The sequence below is a fragment of the Rhinatrema bivittatum genome, chromosome 11 (genome assembly GCF_901001135.1).
Source record: "Rhinatrema bivittatum chromosome 11, aRhiBiv1.1, whole genome shotgun sequence".
Classification (NCBI taxonomy): domain Eukaryota; kingdom Metazoa; phylum Chordata; class Amphibia; order Gymnophiona; family Rhinatrematidae; genus Rhinatrema; species Rhinatrema bivittatum.
The window spans coordinates 5,186,725-5,206,263 of NC_042625.1; the positions used below are offsets into that span (position 1 = coordinate 5,186,725).

At 48.1% G+C, this 19,539-nt stretch overlaps 1 protein-coding gene across 1 annotated transcript in view; it reads right to left on the minus strand.

The window, feature by feature from the left end:
• Window positions 1-19,539, minus strand: part of SF3A1 (splicing factor 3a subunit 1) — a 195,297-nt gene that overhangs the window by 106,160 nt on the left and 69,598 nt on the right. The window contains 1 exon segment of the mRNA XM_029572040.1: window positions 997-1,147. Coding sequence (XP_029427900.1) covers window positions 997-1,147 — 151 coding nt within the window.

Below are 19,539 nucleotides of genomic sequence, written 5' to 3' on the forward strand. Positions count from 1 at the left end.
GTTCAATCTTTCTCCCATTTAAAAGTAGAATTTCTTCTTCTAAAGGGTACAGCAATCTAGATAGGAGACAGAGAGATACTGAAGGACTGAAGTCACTGCAGGGGTATATAGGTTGACGTCAGCTTTGAAACCTGACTCTGTCTCCATCTGCTAGCAGGAAAGCATGTAACCCATTGGTCCTGAGCCCATCTGGCTACATGCTAGGAAAAAGGGGATTATGCCAGAGTCCTTTCTCCAAGTAAAAATATTGCAGATTCTTTTCTGTCTATATAATATAAAATAGGATCAAATATTTCAGGATTCATGAAACGCAATCATTGTAGTACCAATGAAACAACCTGAGCTTAATGTAAATATATCAGAATCTACCTCTCTACTTCTACTTGTTCCTGTTCATTTTGATCCCTTCCCTGTCTGCCATCCATACCTCGTCCATATCTTGCACTTGAGTATCTTGGTCTAGTTGTGATGGAGTCTCATCTCTTATCCTCTTTTACTTCTTCTTCTTCATCTGATTCCACCTCCATCTCCACCTCTTCACTTTCCCCAAATTTCTCGTAACGTTCCTGGATCAGGATGCGGGCCCCCAGCTCCTCGGGGGTGGTAGGAGGAGGGAAATTGCCTATAATAGATGAAGAAAAAAGGTTCTCAAACAAGAAAACCCAATTTCAATTCTTTATCTACAACCAAGACTCAGAACTACTCAGCAAAAGATATTTGCCCTAGTACAAAGCTGAGGCTATAATCTAGCAAATTCCTGTTTATCTCTCTGCTGAGATCCAAAAACATGACAATTTATGGATACTTCTGTATAAAGCAGTTGTGTTTCATGTGGATTAGCTGCAGAAAGCTGCAACTTTTTAGCAGGCTACACCAGACTCTTCCCCAGCAAAACTAACCAATTCCTCCATTACATCACTGATGTCCCCCTTCCCATTTCATTTCCATGAACAGTGCTCCACTCAATCCTTCTTCCAAAATGACTAATTCTCTTACCTTGTTCACTGGGCTGAAAATCCACAGTCTCCACCACTACAAAATCGTGCCAATCAATCTGGGCGTAAGCAACTCTTTCCTTCTCTTTCTCCTCTTCTTCCTTCTTCCTCTCACGCTCCTGAAACTTTGCCCATTCAACTCTGTACCGTGCCTGAAGATAGAGCCACAGAAGAACTGTCAGACACAGAGGTCTCCCACAATAATTCAAGATGAATCCTGTAACACACCTACAGAAAAGCCCAGTAAAGTCATCATCTAATACAGAAACATACCACACCAACCTTTGAGACACCCTGTAGGGCACCAGAAAAAAAAAGAAGTGCAATAAGAGTACAAATATTGCAAACAGAAAATGTGCATTACTCATGAAACCAGTAATGCACATTGAAGACCTACTGAATGGGCATTACTGGTTCTTAAGACCTAAATGAATGAATAGCTATTATTACAAAGAAAAATTGGTTCTTACCTGCCAATTTTTGTTCCTGGAGTTCCACAGATCAGTCCAGATGAATGGGTTTTTCTCCCCTACCAACAGATGGAGACAGAGAAGAAAAACTTACACTGAACCAGTGGTACATTAGACAGTGTGCCACCTGCAGTCGCTCAATATGATCTGAACTCAAGCCTAGAACATAACATTAATTACAATCATGCAACTCCCACAATGAGCAGGGAAGGGGTAACACCATACAGGATAACACTGTCACATAAGGAAAATTGAATATCCAAAACAAAGCAACCTCTTGCACTGATGCCAGCTGACACTCAGCCCAGGACGCAGCCTAAGCTCTAGCGGAAAGAGCCTGAAATGCCGCCGGAACTGGGACGCCTTTGCTTACATAAGCAGAACCAATAACGTCCTTTATCCATTGGGAAATGGTTGCTTTTGACACCTTCTTCCCCTTTTTATGACCAGTAAAGAGCATAGAGGATTTGCTCTACAAAAATCATTAGTGACCTTCAAATAGTGCAAGAGAACCCTACACACATCCAACAAATTAAGTTTCCGGGCATATGAAGATGACTCCAAATTCCCAAAAGAAGGCAACTCTACAATTTGAGTCAAATTGAAAAGCAGAGACCATCTTTGGCAAAAAAGAGGGTACCATGCGAAGGGATATCCAGTCTCTGAGAACTGAAGGAAAGGATCCCTAGATGACAATGCCTGTAACTCTGAAATACACCATGCCAATCAGAACTCTACCAAAAAGACCAACTTCAAGATAAGGTATTTCAACAATGCTCTCCACAACGGCTCAAAAGGTGCTTTACTCAAAGCCTGCAAGACCAAATTATGTTTCCATGGAGGTATCACCCACCTGACTGGTGGACGCAAATGCTTCACCCCTTTGAGAAATTGCACTATGTCCAGGAGAGAGGAGTTATGGATCTGTCTCCTGAAACAGGCCAAGGCTGCCCGAAGAGAACTCATGGCCAATCCTTTTTTGAAGACCATTCTACAAAAATGAGAGAATTTGAGGGCAAGGGGCTTAGAACATAAGAACATAAGAAATTGCCATGCTGGGACAGACCAAGGGTCCATCAAGCCCAGCATCCTGTTTCCAACAGAGGCCAAAAACCAGGCCACAAGAACCTGGCAATTACCCAAACACTAAGTGAAGGCAACCCTTTGCCTCAAGACACCAGGTCTCAAAACACCTTCCACACCCACAGATATGCTAAGGAAATGGAGGGTTGCCTAGCTTGAAGCAAAGTTGTATTAACCTCATCCAAATATCCCTTTAATTGCAAATGACCCCTTTCAAAAGGCAGGCAAGTAAGACAGAAGCAAGCCACTTGATCCAAGAAAATTGGGCCCTGATGCAACAACCTGGGAATGGGTCTGAATCACAGAGGTCTATTAGGTGCACAAACCATGCCACCGAAGCCACCACTCGGAGCTACCAAGATCACCTTTCCACAATGAAACTCTATATGCCTAAAGACTCTGCCTATCAGCAGCCAAGAGGGAAACACATATAGCAGGACTTCTCACTTCCAGGGCTGGGAAAGAGCATGGAGCTCTTCTGCTGCCACCTCTCATATGCAACTGAAGAATTGCCGAGCCTTCGTGTTTGCCCTTGACACAGTCAAGTCCAGCTGGGGCACTCCCCACCTTGCGTAGATGAGGGACATTGCCTCACCCAACTCCTCCCATTCTCCATGGTCCAGTGGATGCCTGCTAAGAAAATCCATCTGCACATTCCACACCCCAGCCATATGAGATGCTGATAGCACCAGGAGACGCAATTCCACCTAGCAAAACAAAGGAACATTTATTTTTACCTGATAATTTTTGTTCATGTAGTACCATAGATCAGTCCAGACTAATGGGTTTTGCATCCCTACCAGAAGATGGAGACAGATCTGAGGCACTGCTACATATCCAAGAGTGTCACCTGCAATCCCACAGTATTGAACTGAAACCAAGCCAAGATGATCAAACTATCAGACCAATAAACTAAAAAACCTCAATAAACTATGGGCGGGCAGAGAAAAAGTTGGAGCCCCCTAGAACTAGGACCCTTTGATAAACACCCAGAACAAACATATATACATCTAAATTGGTATACTCTCATTACTCTGCATATGACTATATGACTGCCTCAACCACATCCAGAAGCGAGGAAGTCTTTCGACTGAAAGGGGAGGATCTCTGGACTGATCTGTGGTAGTAGAGGAAGGAAAATTATCAGGTAAGAACAAATTGTCCTTTCCTGTTTGTACCCCAGATCAGTTCAGACAAGGGGGATATACCCAAGCTCCCCTAAACTGGGCGGGAACCTGAAAGACTCGCACGCAACACACTTTCCCCAAATGTTGCTCCTCTGGCACCCGCACATCCAGGCGGAAATGTTTGAAGAAAGTATGCACAGAAGACCATGTCACTGCTCGACAAATCTCCTGTAGAGATAACTGACTCTCCGCCCAAGAGGTTGCTTGCGCCCTAGTAGAATGTGCCCGCAACCCCGCTGGAATTGACCAACCCTTACAGATATAAGCTGTACTGATCGTCTCTCTCAACCATCTTGTAATCGTGGCCTTGGAAGCCTTATTGCCCCTTCTTAGCCCCACTAAACAAGACAAAAAGACGATTGGATCTCCGAAAAGGATTCGTAACCTTAAGGTACAGCAAAAGAATCTGCCGCACATCCAACAAGTTCAATTCCTCAGCCAAGGAGTATCGCGAGTCAACTTCGGAAATGCCGGAAGATCCACCATCTGGTTAAGATGAAAGGAAGAAACTACTTTAGGCAGAAAGGAAGGCACCATATGCAATGACACCCCCTGCTCTGAATCTTAAAAAAGGATCTCTGTACGATAAAGCTTACAGTTCTGAAATTCTTCTAGCGGAACAGATAGCCACCACAGACTTCAGTTAGGTCCTTCAATGAAGCCCACCTAAGTAGTTCAAAGGGAGGACCACACAGAACCCTAAGCACCAGATTAAGGTTCCACGCCAGACATACCTTCCGGATCTGAGGACGCAGATGCTTAGCCTCTCTCAAGAAAAGCATCCGAATGGGCTGCCAGGGTCCTCCACCGTACCTTACCTCGAAGACAACCTAACACCGCCACCTGAACCCAAGGGGAATTATTAGCCAAGCCCTTAGCCAAACCACTCTGCAAGACGGATAACACCTGCTGAACATCCACCTGCAATGTTGCAAGTTATTCCGAAAACACCAGGACTCAAAAGTTTCCCAAACTAGGACATAAGCCAGTGACGTAGAAGTCTTTCTTGCCTGAAGCAAAGTAGCAATAACAGTTTCCAAGTATCCCTTCATGCAAAGTTGCCATCTTTCAAAAGCTAGGACGCTAGACAGAAGCGATCTGCCGGATCTGGAAATATGGGTTCCCTGTGCACGGGCCTGTCCACTGCCAGAGAAACCAGATCTGCAAACCACGGGTGACAAGGCCACTCAGGAGCCACCAGAATCATCCTGCCTGGATAAAGCTCGATGCGGCGCAACACTCCCTTATGAGAGACCACAGGGGGTGGGGGGGACGGGCATTTATTTAATTTATTTAACTGTATTTATTTCCTACATCCTCCAAAGTTCGGGGCGTGTTACAGATAAAAACTTACATAATGTAATTCAATACCTGAGACTAAAACAAAATAAGTTCAACATAAATATTAAAATAATAATAAATACTTTGAAGAAATAATAATAGAAATTAAGTTAACAGGAATACTTCGATGGAATAATATTGGAGATGAGGGAGGGGAGAGGAAAAAGGATAATCATGACACATAAATCTGGGAAGGCTTGTAGAAAAAGATGATGTTTGAGAGCTTTTTTGAAATCTTTTTTACTGGCAGTTAGTCTTAAGTCAGGAGGGTAATGTATTCCAACGAATAGGGGAATTTGTAAAAGGAGCTTGTTTTTGGATCTGAGGTTTTGCAAGGGATGTATACGTTTCTGTAGTACCACAGATCAATCCAGACAAGTGAATTTTGCATCCCTACATATAGCAACAGTGTCGATACCCTAGGAGCTGACCTCTTGCCAGCGACTGAAGAATTGGACTGCCTTCATGTTCCCGGATACCACCACGAGGTCTAATTCCGGCCTACCCCATCTGGACTGGATTAGGGTCAAGGCTCCGTCGACAGCTCCCACTCCTCGGGATCCAACTGCTGCCTGCTGAGGTAATCGACTTATACGTTGTCCACCATGGCTACATGTGATGCAGCAAATCTTGGCAAATGACTCTCCACCCAAAGGAACAGATCCCGTGCCTCCTGCGCTACTTGACGACTCTTCGTGGCACCTTGATGATTGATGTACGCCACCGTCATTGCACTGTCCAAAAACACTCGCACTGATTTTCCTTGAATAGGCGGGAGAAAACCAGCAACGCTTTGCAAACAGCCCTGGTCTCCAAACAATTGATGGACCAGGCCACTTCTTCTGGTGACCACAGCCCCTGGGCTGATCTGCCGTAACAAATCAGCCCCCATCCTTTGAGATTGGCATCCGTGGTCACCACCACCCAGTCAAGTACCTTCAAGCCTATTCCTCTCTCCATATTGCTTCAAGACAGCCACCAAAAGAGACTAGACCTGGCACTCCCCTGAAGCAGCAAAGGCAGCTAAAATTAGGAACGTATACACCCCTTGCAAAACCTTAGATCCAAAATGGCCATATATGAGCACAGGCCCAAGGAACTAACTCCAGCGTAGAAGTCATAGAACCCAGGGCATGCAAGCAGTCCCAGACCCTGGGCACTGCAAGCCACAGGAGACGAAGTTCCTGATTCTGCAACCTGTGGTTAGAAATATCTTCCCTAACCGGGTATCGAATCGAGCTCCCAGGTACTCGAAAGACTGGGATAGTTCCAAATGACTCTTTGCCAGGTTCCTCACCCAGCCCAAGGAGTCCAGGAGCTGCCTCACTTGTCAAACTGACCAACACTCCACTTCTGACCTCACCCGAATGAGCCAATTGTCCAGGTAAGGATGAACCAGCATTCCCTCTCTCCTGAGAGTAGCCGCCACTACTACATCACCTTCGTGAACTTCCGCAGAGCAGTTGCCAACCCAAAGGGAAGGGCCCAAAATTGGAAATGCTCCACCAGAACCATGAACCTCAGGAATCTCTGGTGATTGGCCCTTATGAAAATGTGGAGATAGGCCTCCGTCAGATCCAATGAAGCCAGAAACTCTCCTTTGCAAACTGCCGCTATCACAGTTTGCAACGTTTGCATCCAGAAACGTGACACTTGGAGGGCAACTGACCTTCTGGAGTTCCAGTATGGGACGAAAAGTCTCTTCCTTCTTGGACACCACAAAATAAACTGAGTATCTTCCCTGCCCCCTCTCCTGAGGAGGCACCAGATCAATCGCTTGTAGAAGCTGCAGCCTTTGTAAGATGTCCTGCACTGCCTTCCGCTTGGCACAGGAAACGCAGCAGGACATTACAAAGACATTCCTGAGTGGCCGAGAAAATTCTAAGGCATAGCCATCTCGCACCATGTCCAGCATCCACTGGTCCATAGTGACCCTGCTCTACACCATGTAAAAACGGGACAGCCTCCCCCCGATCCATGCCACATCAGGAAAGGTCATAGCTGGGGAACTAATAGAGAAATTACTTACCTGATCATTTCATTTTCCTTAGTGTAGACAGATGGACTCAGGACCAATGGGTTATGTGCTCCCCTGTGAGCAGATAGAGATGGAGTCAGTTTTCAAAGCTGACGTTACCCTAGATATACCCCTGCAGTGACCTCAGCCATTCAGTATTCTCTTCAAAAAGCCATTTTAGACACATTACGGAAGAACTTGATTAGAATTTGGATACAACTTGATTAAAAACTGGAGACTGCAACTGTACTCAACCAACATAAGCGCTGAATCCCAGCAATACTATAGATGCCCTGAACTAGGGATAGGGCAGCGGCTTACCCGTAACCACACAGAATCGAGATTCACCTCATGGGTGATTCCTTGGCGCCTCTCCTGGGCAACCGTGGGCAAGATGCTGAGTACATATGGAAAACAAAATTATCAGGTAAGTAATTTCTCCATTTGCTAGTGTGTAGCCAGAAGGACTCAGGACCAATGGGATGTACAAAAGCTACTCCCAAACCGGACAGGAGGCTGCATCCTCTCAGGCCTGGACGTCCAGGTGATAGAACCTGGAGAAGGTGTGCAAGAAAGAACACATCGCTGCTCGACAGATGTCGATGGGAGACAGTAGCTTAGCTTCTGTCCAGGATACAGCTTGGGCCGTAGTGGAATGAGCCTTTAACCTGAAGGGTTAAAGGCTTCCATGCCTCCAATTAAGCTCCCGTGATCACTTCCAGATCCAGCGAGCTATGGTATCTCGCAAGCCGCTTCGCCTTATTTTCTTCCCCCGTGAAGGACAAACAAGTGGTGTGGTTTGCTCACCGGTTCTGAGCGTTCCAAGTACCGTACTAAAAGCCTACTGAAATATAAGTGGCGTAGTAGGCGGTAGTCTTCCGTGTCATTGCATCCATCCGGGAACAATAAGGAGATGGTCTAGTTCAGGTGAAACTCCGAGACTAGCTTTGGTAAGGAAGGAAGGAAGGAAGGGACAGTGCGAAGTTGCAACGTTCCTGGAGTGAACCGGAGGAATGGTTCCTGACATGACAACGCCTGCAGGTCGGAGATGCGATGAGCCGAGCATATCGCCACCAAGAACGCAGTCTTCAGTGTTAACAGGCATAAAGACAGACTGCGCAGTGGCCCAAAGGAAAGCCCTGCTAAAATGTCCAATGCTAGATTGAGGTTCCATACCGGGACTGGACACTTTAAGGGTATATTGAGATTTATTGTTGTTATTACTAATTGTATTGAGTTTATGATTTTATTTACTTCATATATTTCTGATTTTATCATTGTTAATGTCATACTCCTGTACGTTGCTGTAAACCGATGTGACGGTAATTCCAAACACCGGTATAGAAAAACCCAATAAATAAATAAATGGGTGTCTGAGGTGTTTAACCCCTTTTAGGAAACAGGCCAAGTCCAAATGTGTCGACAGATGGGTTCTGTTCACCTCGCCCCTGAAACAGAAGAGCTGCCTCCTTGACCTTCAAGGAGTTGAGGGACAATCCTTTGTTCAGGCCGTCCTATAAAAATTCCAGAATCATCGGGATCCTGGTTGTTCGCAGGGGCACTGTGCGGTCCATGCACCAGACCTCAAATATTCTCCAGATCCGCTAGGGATGTTGAGAACTTCCGCACGCAGAGCAAGGTGGCAATTACGGCTGCCGAATATCCCCGCTTCATCAGGTGAGCCCTCTCAAGGGCTAGACCATAAGACAGAATAGAGTTGGGTCCTCATGAAGGACTGCACTTGTTGGAGAAGGTCCCTGTGCGGGGGGGGGGGGGGAGGGAGGCGAAGGGGACTCTCCACAAGAAGCCTCCACATGTCTGCATACCACAGGCATCTGGGCCAATCCGGGGCAACCAGAAGAATCAATCCTCTGTGATGTTTGATCTTGCAGATGATCTTGCCCAGCAGGGGCCACAGAGGGAAGGCGTATAAGTAAGTCCTCCTCTGGCCAGATCTGGACAAGTGCGTCAATCCCTTGGGAGTGCTGATCTCGTCTGTGACTGAAGAATTGTGGGACCTTTGCATTGTGAGATGTGGCCAGTAGGTCGATGGACAGGAGGGCCCCAGTGATCTACTAGGAGTTGGAAGCCTCTGGTCAACAACGCCCATTCCCTTGGATCCAGACTCTCCCTGCTGAGAAAGTCTGCTCTGATGTTGTCTTTTCCCTCAATGTAGGTGGCCAAGATCCCTTGTAGATTTAACTCTGCCCATTCCATAAGGGGGTCTATTTCCAAAGACACTTGGTGGCTTTTGGTGCCTCTCCCTGGTGGTTGATGTAGGCTACCGTTTTTGTCCAACATTACATGGACTGCCTGTCTCTGGAGCCTGAGGCTGAACTGCAGGCACGCTAAACTGACGGCCCGTGCTTCCAGGCGATTTATGTTCCAGCGTGCCTCTTCTTCGGTCCATTGCCCCTGGGTTGTCAGTTCCTGACAGTGAGCTCCCCACCCGCGGAGGCTTGCGTCCATTGTGAGGGTGATCCAATTCGGTGGGGATAGACTTACACCCTTGCTTAGGTGAGCTTCCTGTAGCCACCAGTGGAGCCAAGAACATACTTCCATCGGTAGGTAGAGGCGGATCAAATAGTCCTGAGACAGTGCGTTCAGTGTGACAGCAGGAAGCATTGGAGTGGCCGCATGTGTACCCTCACCCATGGAACTAATTCCAGGGTTGATGTCATGAGGCCGAGGACCTGGAGGTAGCTCCACACCTAGAGCGAATCATGTTCATCAACCGACACACTCGGCACATCAGCTTCCTTATCCTTGAGGGAAGGAGGAAGACCTTGTCCTGCTTGGTGTCGAACCGGACTCCCAAGTATTCCAAGGACCGGGAGGGGTTGATGTTGCTCTTGTCCATGTTCACAACCCAACTGGTCACATGGAGGCTCTCTTCCAACGACTTTGCCTGGATCAGCCAGTCATCTAAGGGTGCACCAGGATCCCTTTTTTCCTCAGTGCCGCCGCCACAACCACCATAATTTTGGAGAATGTTCTATGGGCTGTTGCCAAGCCAAAGGTCAGTGCCCGGAACTGGTAATGGCGGCCCAGTACCGCAAAGTGTAGGAAACGCTGGTGGTCTTGATGGATTGGGAAATGAAGGTAAGCCTCCGAGAGATTCAGTGAGGTTAAGAACTCTCCTAGTTGTATGGACATTATGACAGAGCGAAGGGTTCCATGCGGAAGTGAATTATAAGCAGATGACGACAGATGCTCTTGAGATCTCCAAGGTGAGACCGCACCTTGAATGCTGTGAACAATTCCGGTCGCCTCATCTCAAAAAAGATATAGTTGCGATGGAGGAGGTACAGAGAAGGGCGACCAAAATGATAAAGGGAATGGAACAGCTCCCCTATGAGGAAAGACTAAAGAGGTTAGGACTGTTCAGCTTGGAGAACAGACGGCTGAGGGGGGATATGATAGAGGTGTTTAAAATCATGAGAGGTCTAGAATGGGTAAATGTAAATCGGTTATTTACTCTTTCAGATAATAGAAGGCCTAGGGGCACTCCATGAAGCTAGCATGTAGCACATTTAAGACTAATCGGAGAAAGTTCTTTTTCACTCAACACACAATTAAACTCTGGAATTTGTTGCCAGGGGATGTGGTTGTGTAGAGTAGTTGTGGTTGGTTAGTGTTGTTGGGTTTAAAAAAGGATTGGATAAGTTCTTGGAAGAGAAGCCATTTCCTGCTATTAAGTTGACTTAGAAAATAGCCACTGCTATTTCTAGCAACAGTAACATAGGATAGACTTAGTTTTTGGGTACTTGCCAGGTTCTTATGGCCTGGATTGGCCACTGTTGGAGACAGGATGCTGGGCTTGATGGACCCTTGGTCTGACTCAGTATAGCATGTTCTTATGATCCACGATGGGTCGGAATGACACTCCTTCTTGGGTACGATGAAAAAGATGGAATAACGCCTTGTATTTACTCGGGGTGTAGGTAGGTTATAGCCCTCAGACTGAGGAGCCTTATCAACGTGGATTCTGCTGCCATTTTTTTGTGTTGGGCGTGGAAAAGGTGATATCATGAACCTGTCCCGAGGGAGGCTGTGAAATTCCAGAGCATATCCTTCTCTATGATGTCCAGTACCCATTTATCCAACATGATCTCAACCCACCGCTGAAAGAAGAGGGATAGTCTGCCCCCTATCTCCTTGTCCCATGGATGGGTCAGCCAAACTTCATTGGGAATTTCAGGTCGAACCTGAGCCCAAACCCGTTCCTCTTTTTGGTTGTCGGTTCCGAAAGGACTGACACCTTCTGGAGGGCCGAGATGTCTGAAATGATGAGTTTCTGTAGAGCCAGACGCACTGGGAGCCCCCTGGCCCAACCCCTCATGGGAGAGGGGTGCTGAGACTTCTTTTCTTATCTTCCAATAGCTGAGGCACTGGAGATTCACCTCACTTACTGGCTAGTTTTTCCAATTCGCTACCGAATAGGAGGGATCCCTTAAATGGCATCTTTGTGAGATTTGCCTTAGAGGTCGTATCTGCTGACCAATTTCACATCCATAGCTATCTTCTAGCCACCACCACACTAAAGCTACTCCTCTGGCCGAGCTGCGTACTAGGTCCGAGCTTGCATCCTCAAGGAAGACCACATCGAGTTTGATTGTCTCTCTGGTACGCGCCTCTGAACTATCTGCCTCTCTCGAGAGTAGCAGACACGAACGAGCCACCGGGGCACAACAGAAAGCGATCTGCAGTGTTATTGCTGTTATTGCCCTCCCAAAACCGGGTTCATATCCTTAGGAAGTGAGGCCATGAGATTATCCACGGAGGGGCTTTCCAGACCCAGCTCCTCCAAAACAAAAGGGAGGAGGGGCTCTAGCTCCTCTTTACGAAAAAGACGAAGGGCTCTGGGGCCATCCCCCTCTAGGGGGGGGGGGCATCTGCCGAATCAGAGGAAGCAGCGGGGTCTGAGGACCCAGGAGACACCGGGGGAGGGGAGGAGGGGGCATCCCCGGGACCACCCACACCCGAACTGGTCCCTGAGGCTCCATAGCCGGTCCCAGAGCTCAACGGCGCTGAGCGAGGGATTTTAGACGGGGGGGGGGGCTTTCATCCATCTCATGCAGGCTAGCTAAATAAGATTTGTGCATGAGAACGACGAAATCCGCGGAAAACAGGACCCTGGATTTACCGGAGGGGGGGGGCGCGAGGGAAGGTCAGGACCCCCCTCCTGGGAACCCGCGGTGGCCAAATCGGGGGTTAAATCGAAAAAATCCGGCCCCCCAGCCCCAGGGAGCACTGAAATCGGCCCCAACGAAAAATCCAAGATGGCGGCCGTTCCCGGGCTCTGCCAACCCGGGAAAGGCCTAGCCATGCCGGGAGGAGTGGAGCCCCGGGCTAAATTTGCTTGTCCTGCCGAGGAGGGACCTTCCCCACCCGGCAGACAAGCAGTGCAGAGGCCCTGCAGCGAAAAATGCAAGGAGGACAGCCCACAAGAAACACAGGCTGTCAGCCGGGACATAGCAACCTCAGCTGAAGAAAAAAAAGCTGAAAAAACAAAGATTGATTGACAGCCTGCACAGCAGGAGAGAGCAGGCGGGAACCTGCTGCCTTCTGCTTCTCTGACTGCCGGATCTATTTATTTATTTATTTATTTAACAACTTTTAATATACCGACGTTCGTGAGGCACATCACGCCGGTTTACAAGTAACTCAGTTAAAGGAGGAAATTACAATGAACAGAGGGCCGGGGGATGGGAGCAGGCCAGAAAGGGGGGGGGGGGTAAGGGAGACAGGAAGAAGAGAGGGAAAGATAGGTAGCATGAGTGAGAGTATAAAAAACAACCGTTAACATAAGAAATAAAAGGAACTTATTTACAGAAAAAGGAATATTTACATTAGTGACAATTAGCATAGGATTGATTATATCGGACTAAATTGAACAATTTTGTAAAATTGTAGGAAGATAAAGGGGAAGGGCGGGCAAGGAGAGGCGAAAGGGAAAGCCTTGGGAGGGGGGGAAAAAGCCTAAGGAGGGGGGAAAAAAAGGCCTAAGGAGGGGGAAAAATGGAAAAAGGGAAAGCCTTAGGAGGGGGGGGGGGAAAGGGCGGGTGGGGGGGGGGATGGAGGCTGGGAATCTGAGTGGGGGGGGGGGGATTATGTGGGAATGGGGATTATGTGGGAATGTATAGGTTTGGTTGGTTTCGGGGTAGATTATGTGGAAATGTTTAGGTTTGGTTGGTTTCCGGGTAGGCCTTTCTGAAAAGCCACGTTTTTATGCCTTTTTTGAAGGTGGCCAGGCAGGGTTCAAGGCGGAGAAAGGTAGGGAGAGTATTCCAGAGTGAAGGGCCCGCTATGGTAAAGGCCCTTTCTCTCGTGGAGGTGAGATGGGCGATTTTGAGGGAGGGGGTATGTAGGGTACCTGCGTGGGAGGATCTGATAGGACGGTTGGTTATGCGGAAGTGGGGTGAGTCCTTGAGCCAGGGGTTGGGTTTGTAGAGGAGGTTGTGTAGTATGGTGAGGGTTTTATACTGTATACGGAAAGAAATGGGTAACCAGTGAAGGTCCTTCAGTATGGGGGTGATGTGGTCTCTTTTTCGTGTGTTCGTTAGGATTCTTGCCATGGCGTTCTGCAGGATTTGTAGGGGTTTGATGGTCGACTCTGGAAGGCCAAGGAGGAGGGAATTGCAGTAATCCACTTTGGAAAGGATAGTGGTCTGCAAGACTAGACGGAAATCTTGTGTGTGGAGTAGTGGTTTTAGCTTTTTCATGATGTGAAGCTTGTAAAAGCCTCCCTTAAGAAGGGATTTATGTGGGCTTTGAAATCGAGGCGCTGGTCAAGTTCGATGCCAAGGTCTCTGACAGTTGGAGATGAGACGTGGGGGGAGGATGTAATATTGGGGAGGGTAAGTTCAGGTTGATTAGATTATATGAGTATCTCAGTTTTAGAAGCATTGAGGGCAAGGTGGAGGTTGGAGAGGAGAGAATTGATGGATGTAAGATAGGAGTCCCATAGTTGAAGGGTTTCATTTAGAGTATTTTGGATAGGAATGAGGATTTGAACGTCGTCGGCATATAAGAAAAAGTTCAATCCTAGGTCAGAGAGCAGGTGGCAGAGGGGCAGTATATAAATATTGAACAGAGTAGAAGAGGTGAGGACCCCTGAGGAACTCCTTGTGTGAGGGGGATGTGAGAAGACTCAGCTTTGTCAATTTTTACTATGTATTCTCTATTGGCGAGGTATGAGGAGAACCAAGATAAGGCAGTGCCTGCGATGCCTATTTCTGCTAGTAGGGAAAGTAGGATTTGGTGATTGACTGTATCGAAGAGGCAGCTGAGATATCAAGGATTGCGAGGAGAAAGGATGTCCCTTGGCCCATACCTATGAGTATGGTGTTGGTGATTGCTAGCAGGAGATTTTCTGTGTTACGCTCCTTGCGGAACCCAAATTGAGATGGATGTAAAATGTGGTGGTCCTCGAGGAAGTCTGAAATTTGGGAATTGACTACCTTCTCAAGTACTTTGGCAATCAGGGGAGGTTGGATATAGGACGATAGTTTGCTGGGTCAGAGGGGTTGAGGGATGGTTTTTTGAGGAGGGGTTTGACGACCGCAATTTTTGAGTGGGTCTGGGACCATGCCCGATGCTAACGAGCAGTTTATTATGTCAGCTAAGGATTTAGCAATAGAGGTGGAATAGAGAGGAGGGTTTTTGTGGGGATAGTGTCTGCTATATGGGATGCTGGTTTTATCTTTTTTAGGATAGACACTATATCTGATGTGGATGTAAGGTCTAGTGATTTCAGCATTGGGCCATTGTGGATAGGGAGCAAAGGGGTATGGATAGGCGTAGGGAGGAAGCGCTTGATGATGTTTGCAATTTTATTGTGGAAATACTTTGCGAGCTCTTCAACATTTTTCCATGGGGTTGCTTTCATGGGGTGTGGGAAGAGAGGGCTTTGTGAGATCAGCAACATAGGAAAAGAGGGCACTTGAATTAAATTGATAGTCATGGATTCTAGCTGAATAGAAGTCACGTTTGGCTTTGAGGGTGGCTTGACGGTAGTTGTGTAGGGTCTGTTTGTATGTTGTAGTGTGTGTGTGTGTGGGTAGCCGACGCCAGATGCGCTCCTTGGATCTAAGGGTCTGCTTGAGTATTTTTAGATCATTGTTTGTCCCATGTGTTTTTATCTTTCTGAGGGGGATTTCTTTGTGGATCAAAGGGCATAATTCCTCGGCTATGGTGGAGGTGATATTATTCCAAGAAAGGAGGGCTGCCATCCGGACTGAAAGGTCTAGGGTCTTGGTGGCTGTTTCGATCGCTTTGGGATATGGCCTCAGGGGGGGCAGGGTCTTCGAAAGGTGATCGTTTTTTTTTTTGAGTGTGTGGGGTACAGGGGCGGGTGGTGTGAGTGTGCAGGTGGTATTAATGATATAGTGGTCGGACCAAGGGACAGGGGTGGCAATGGGGGAGTTGGGAATTGAGATGTGGGGAATTGACAAAGATAAGGTCAAGGGTGTGACCTGCTTTGTGCGTCGGGGTAGTAATAGTCTGGTTGAATCCTAGTGCTGAGAGGGAGATCAGGAGGGCATCACAGGCAGAGGATTTGGGGTTAGCATCCATGTGGAGGTTGAAGTCTCCGAGGATAATTGCAGGGATATCAGGCTTGATATTGTCTACAAGGAGCTCAATAAGAGGAGAGGGGTCATGCTCCAGAAGGCCAGGGGGGGCATAAATGAGGCAGACTTGAAGGGTGTTGGATTTGAGTAACCCAATTTCCAGTTTGGGGGGTGGGGAGGTGGGTTGGAGTTTAAGGTTAAGGTGTTTTTTAGTGGCCAGGAGTAGCCCTCCACCTCGTTTCTTGGGTCTGGGGATAGAAATAATGTCGTAGGTTTGGTGGGGTAACTGGTTAAGGAAAACGTGGTCTGAATCTTTTAGCCATGATTCAGTAATGGCGCATATATCAGGATTGTCATCAGATAGCAGATCATGGAGAATGGGGGGCTTTTTTTGAGTATGGATTGTACATTGATTAAGGTAATAGCTAGAGATGGCAAGGCCTAGAAATTGGGTGAAAGGGGAGATCATGATTGGAATTAATGATTTCCGGGAGGATGGGGGGATGTGTATGGAAAGGGAAGGTTTTACGCAGGTGGGGGTGGTAAGATATAGGGATGGGAAGATGGCACATAGCACATATAAGGGAGACAATTTTACTAAAAAAAAAAACCAAACAAACTGCAATTGAGGAAAATATATCCCAGTGGGCAGTAGTAATAAGGCAATTCAAGCAGAGTGGCACTTAAAAGAACAGGTACTGAAGCACATGTGATATAAATTTGTTCCAGTGTGAAGAAAGCAGAGGTGCGAATAGTACGATCAAAAAGTCCCGGTGTGTCCCAGAGTCAGTGTGTCACAGAGTGCAGTAGTGCCAGAAACAGTGTTAAAACGTGCAGATAGGTAGCTTACTTATTGGGATGATCCAACAAACACATCATGCTCATTCTCCGTTGCTCCGTTGCTGGGCACCTGTGATGGGGTATGCAATGCACTTTGCTGTCGTTGGTCTCTGGGCTATAAAAACGGACAGTGCCGGTCCACCTTGAGACTAGGCTTCGATAGTGTGGTTGTAGGCTGGTGAAGTTTCAGGTAGCTGTAGTTATGCCCAGGTGGGTGGTGTTGTCTGCATGGGGGCTTTGTTAATTTGCAGGAACTCACTGGAAGGTTAACGGGGCTCCTCGGGGCCACGCCGAAGGGGCGAGACAAAGGGGCAAGCCCCTTTGTCGTGCTCCCCTTCGGCGTGCGACGCACGGCGTGCGACGCCTAGGCGTTGTGGTCGCTTTAAAGGGCTCCTGGCCCTGCTGCTATTGGCGGGCTGTGCGGGCTGGGATTGGCTGCTTCACGGCCCGGAGGAGGGCTGAGGGTGGCGCCTCAGATCGCGGCTCCGTGCCGCGTGGTCGGCGCTGGGGGCCGCCGGGGGCAAGGGTGCGATTAGGGCCTTACCCCAGTGGGTCTCGGCGCCGGCTGCGCAGGCCTCACACGGTCGGGGACGCTGGCTGTAGCAGGTAAGAGGCTGATTCACGGCGTCGCGGTCGCTTTAAAGGGCTCCTGGCCCTGCTGCTATTGGCGGCTGTGCGGGCTGGGATTGGCTGCTTCGCGGCCCGGAGGAGGGATGAGGGTGGCGCCTCAGATCGCGCCTCCGTGCCGCGTGGTCGGCGCTGGGGGCCGCCGGGGGCAAGGGTGCGATTAGGGCCTTACCCCGGTGGGGTAATCCTATACTGACCAGAAAAAGTTGAAAAAGTTAAAAAAGCTGGTCAACTGCTGCAAATAAGTTAGAGGTAGGTGAGTACCTGCAACTTATTGAAAGTTAAAACTTTGAAACTCCTTTTTTTTTTTTTTTTTTTTTTTTTTTTACTGAGCGCAGCAGCGGGTTCAAAACCCTCTCGGCAGCCAGAGGGGCAACGAGGCCCAGAGAGCGTCTGTCCCCACACCTGGAAGCGTACATGGACTCAGGACTAAGCAGGGAACCCCCTCCTGCAAAAGGGGACAAGCCTCCCTGAGCCGGGCAAGAGCTGTGAGACGGACGTCTCCCACACAAAAAGGCACTAAAGAAGGCAAAAATTCCTTCAGAGATTCACTTTCTATAATTTTTAAAAACAAGAACCAAAGAAGTACCGTATTTTTCGCTCCATAAGACGCACTTTTTTTCCCCCAAAGGTGGGGGGAAAATGTATGTGCGTCTTATGGAGCAAATATAAAAAAAAAACCAAACAAAAATCTAAGAAACCCCCCCCGACTCCCCCAAGACCTGCCCGACTTAATTTCCTACAACCCCCACCCTCCTGACCCCCCCAAGACCTGACAAATTAATTTCCTGCAACCCCCCACCCTCCTGACCCCCCCCAAGACCTGCCAAACGTCCCTGGTGGTCCAGCGGGGGTCCGGGAATGATCTCCTGGGTGTGGCTATTGGTCGGTCTCAGTGACATAGTGAGGGCATAGGGCCGTCGGCGCCATTTGTTTACTGGCAGCCGACGGCCCTATGCCCTCACTATGTCACTGAGACCAATATTGGTCGGTCTCAGTGACATAGTGAGGGCATAGGGCCGTCGGCTGCCAGTAAACAAAATGGCGCCGACGGCCCTATGCCCTCACTATGTCACTGAGACCGACCAATAGCAGCGGTCGGTCTCAGTGACATAGTGAGGGCATAGGGCCGTCGGCGCCATTTTGTTTACTGGCAGCCGACGGCTCACGCCCAGGAGATCGTTCCGGACCGCTCCTGGACCCCCGCTGGACCACCAGGGACCGTTTGGCAGGTCTTGGGGGGGTCAGGAGGGTGGGGGGTTGCAGGAAATTAATTCGGCAGGTCTTGGGGGTCAGGGGGGTGGAGGTTGTTAATTTAAAGGGTTGGGATGGGGGGGGGGGGGGGGGGGGGGGGGTTCCCAGAGAAAGAAAAGTTTTCTGATCTGGGGAGTGGACCGAAATGGCCCTCCCCAGACCCGAAAACAAAATGGGAGGAAAAAAAAGCTATGCACTCCCCTAATTTGCTCCATAAGACGCCCAGACGCAGAGCCGGTTTAGCACAATTTTTTTTTTTTTTTAATTTTCCCCCTCTGAATCCTAGGTGCGTCTATGGTCAGGTGCGTCTTATGGAGCGAAAAAATACAGTACTTGCTTGAATCTAAAGAGAATAAGGAGGCTGACTAGCTTACAGCAGAGAACCGAAGGGGGAGATGCTGTACCTGCTGGAGACAGACGAATACTGAAGGGTGAAAGGATAGGCTCTGTCCTGATATAGGGCATCCTGCAGTTTTAGTCTGTCTCCACCTGCTGGAAAGGAGGCTCAACCCACTGTCTGGACTGATCCGGGTACGTACAGGAATGGAGAATATTATTTAGTGTGTTTGTGCTTTTAATAGTCAGTAAGGCAGCGAATAAACAAAGTTAGTGTGTTTGTATATTTAAAAAAAAAAAAAAAAAAAAGGTAGCCGGAAGCTAGAAATAAGCTAGGAGCAGTGTATACCTAAGTAAAAAGGTTGAAAAGTTCAGTTACTCACCTTGGAAAGGTGTTTAGGTAGTGTGATTTGGTTTGATTAGATACCAACATTTGTTAATCAAGAGAGCAGTGAGTCATCTGGCTAACTGTTGTGTTATTGATTTGATAAGGTACTATCATTTGTTAATCAGAACAGCAGTGAGTCACTCGGGCCAACTAATTGCAGTGAAAACCTCCAAAGAGATTGTTTTGCACTAATTTACCTTAGAAGCACAATAAATACTGCAAGGGAAGAGCTCAGTAACCCACAATCGTGGGAGCACTGAGAGGAGAGGATCACCTTGCTGGTGGCTGAAAGGAATCAGTAAGTTTTGCTTGGGAAAAATTTTTTTTTAACGTATTGGGCGAAGTTAACTATTGGGGAATATTATTTTGTGTGTTTGTGCTTTTAATTGTCAGTAAGGCAGTAAATAAACGGGCCTTTGTGGAGGACA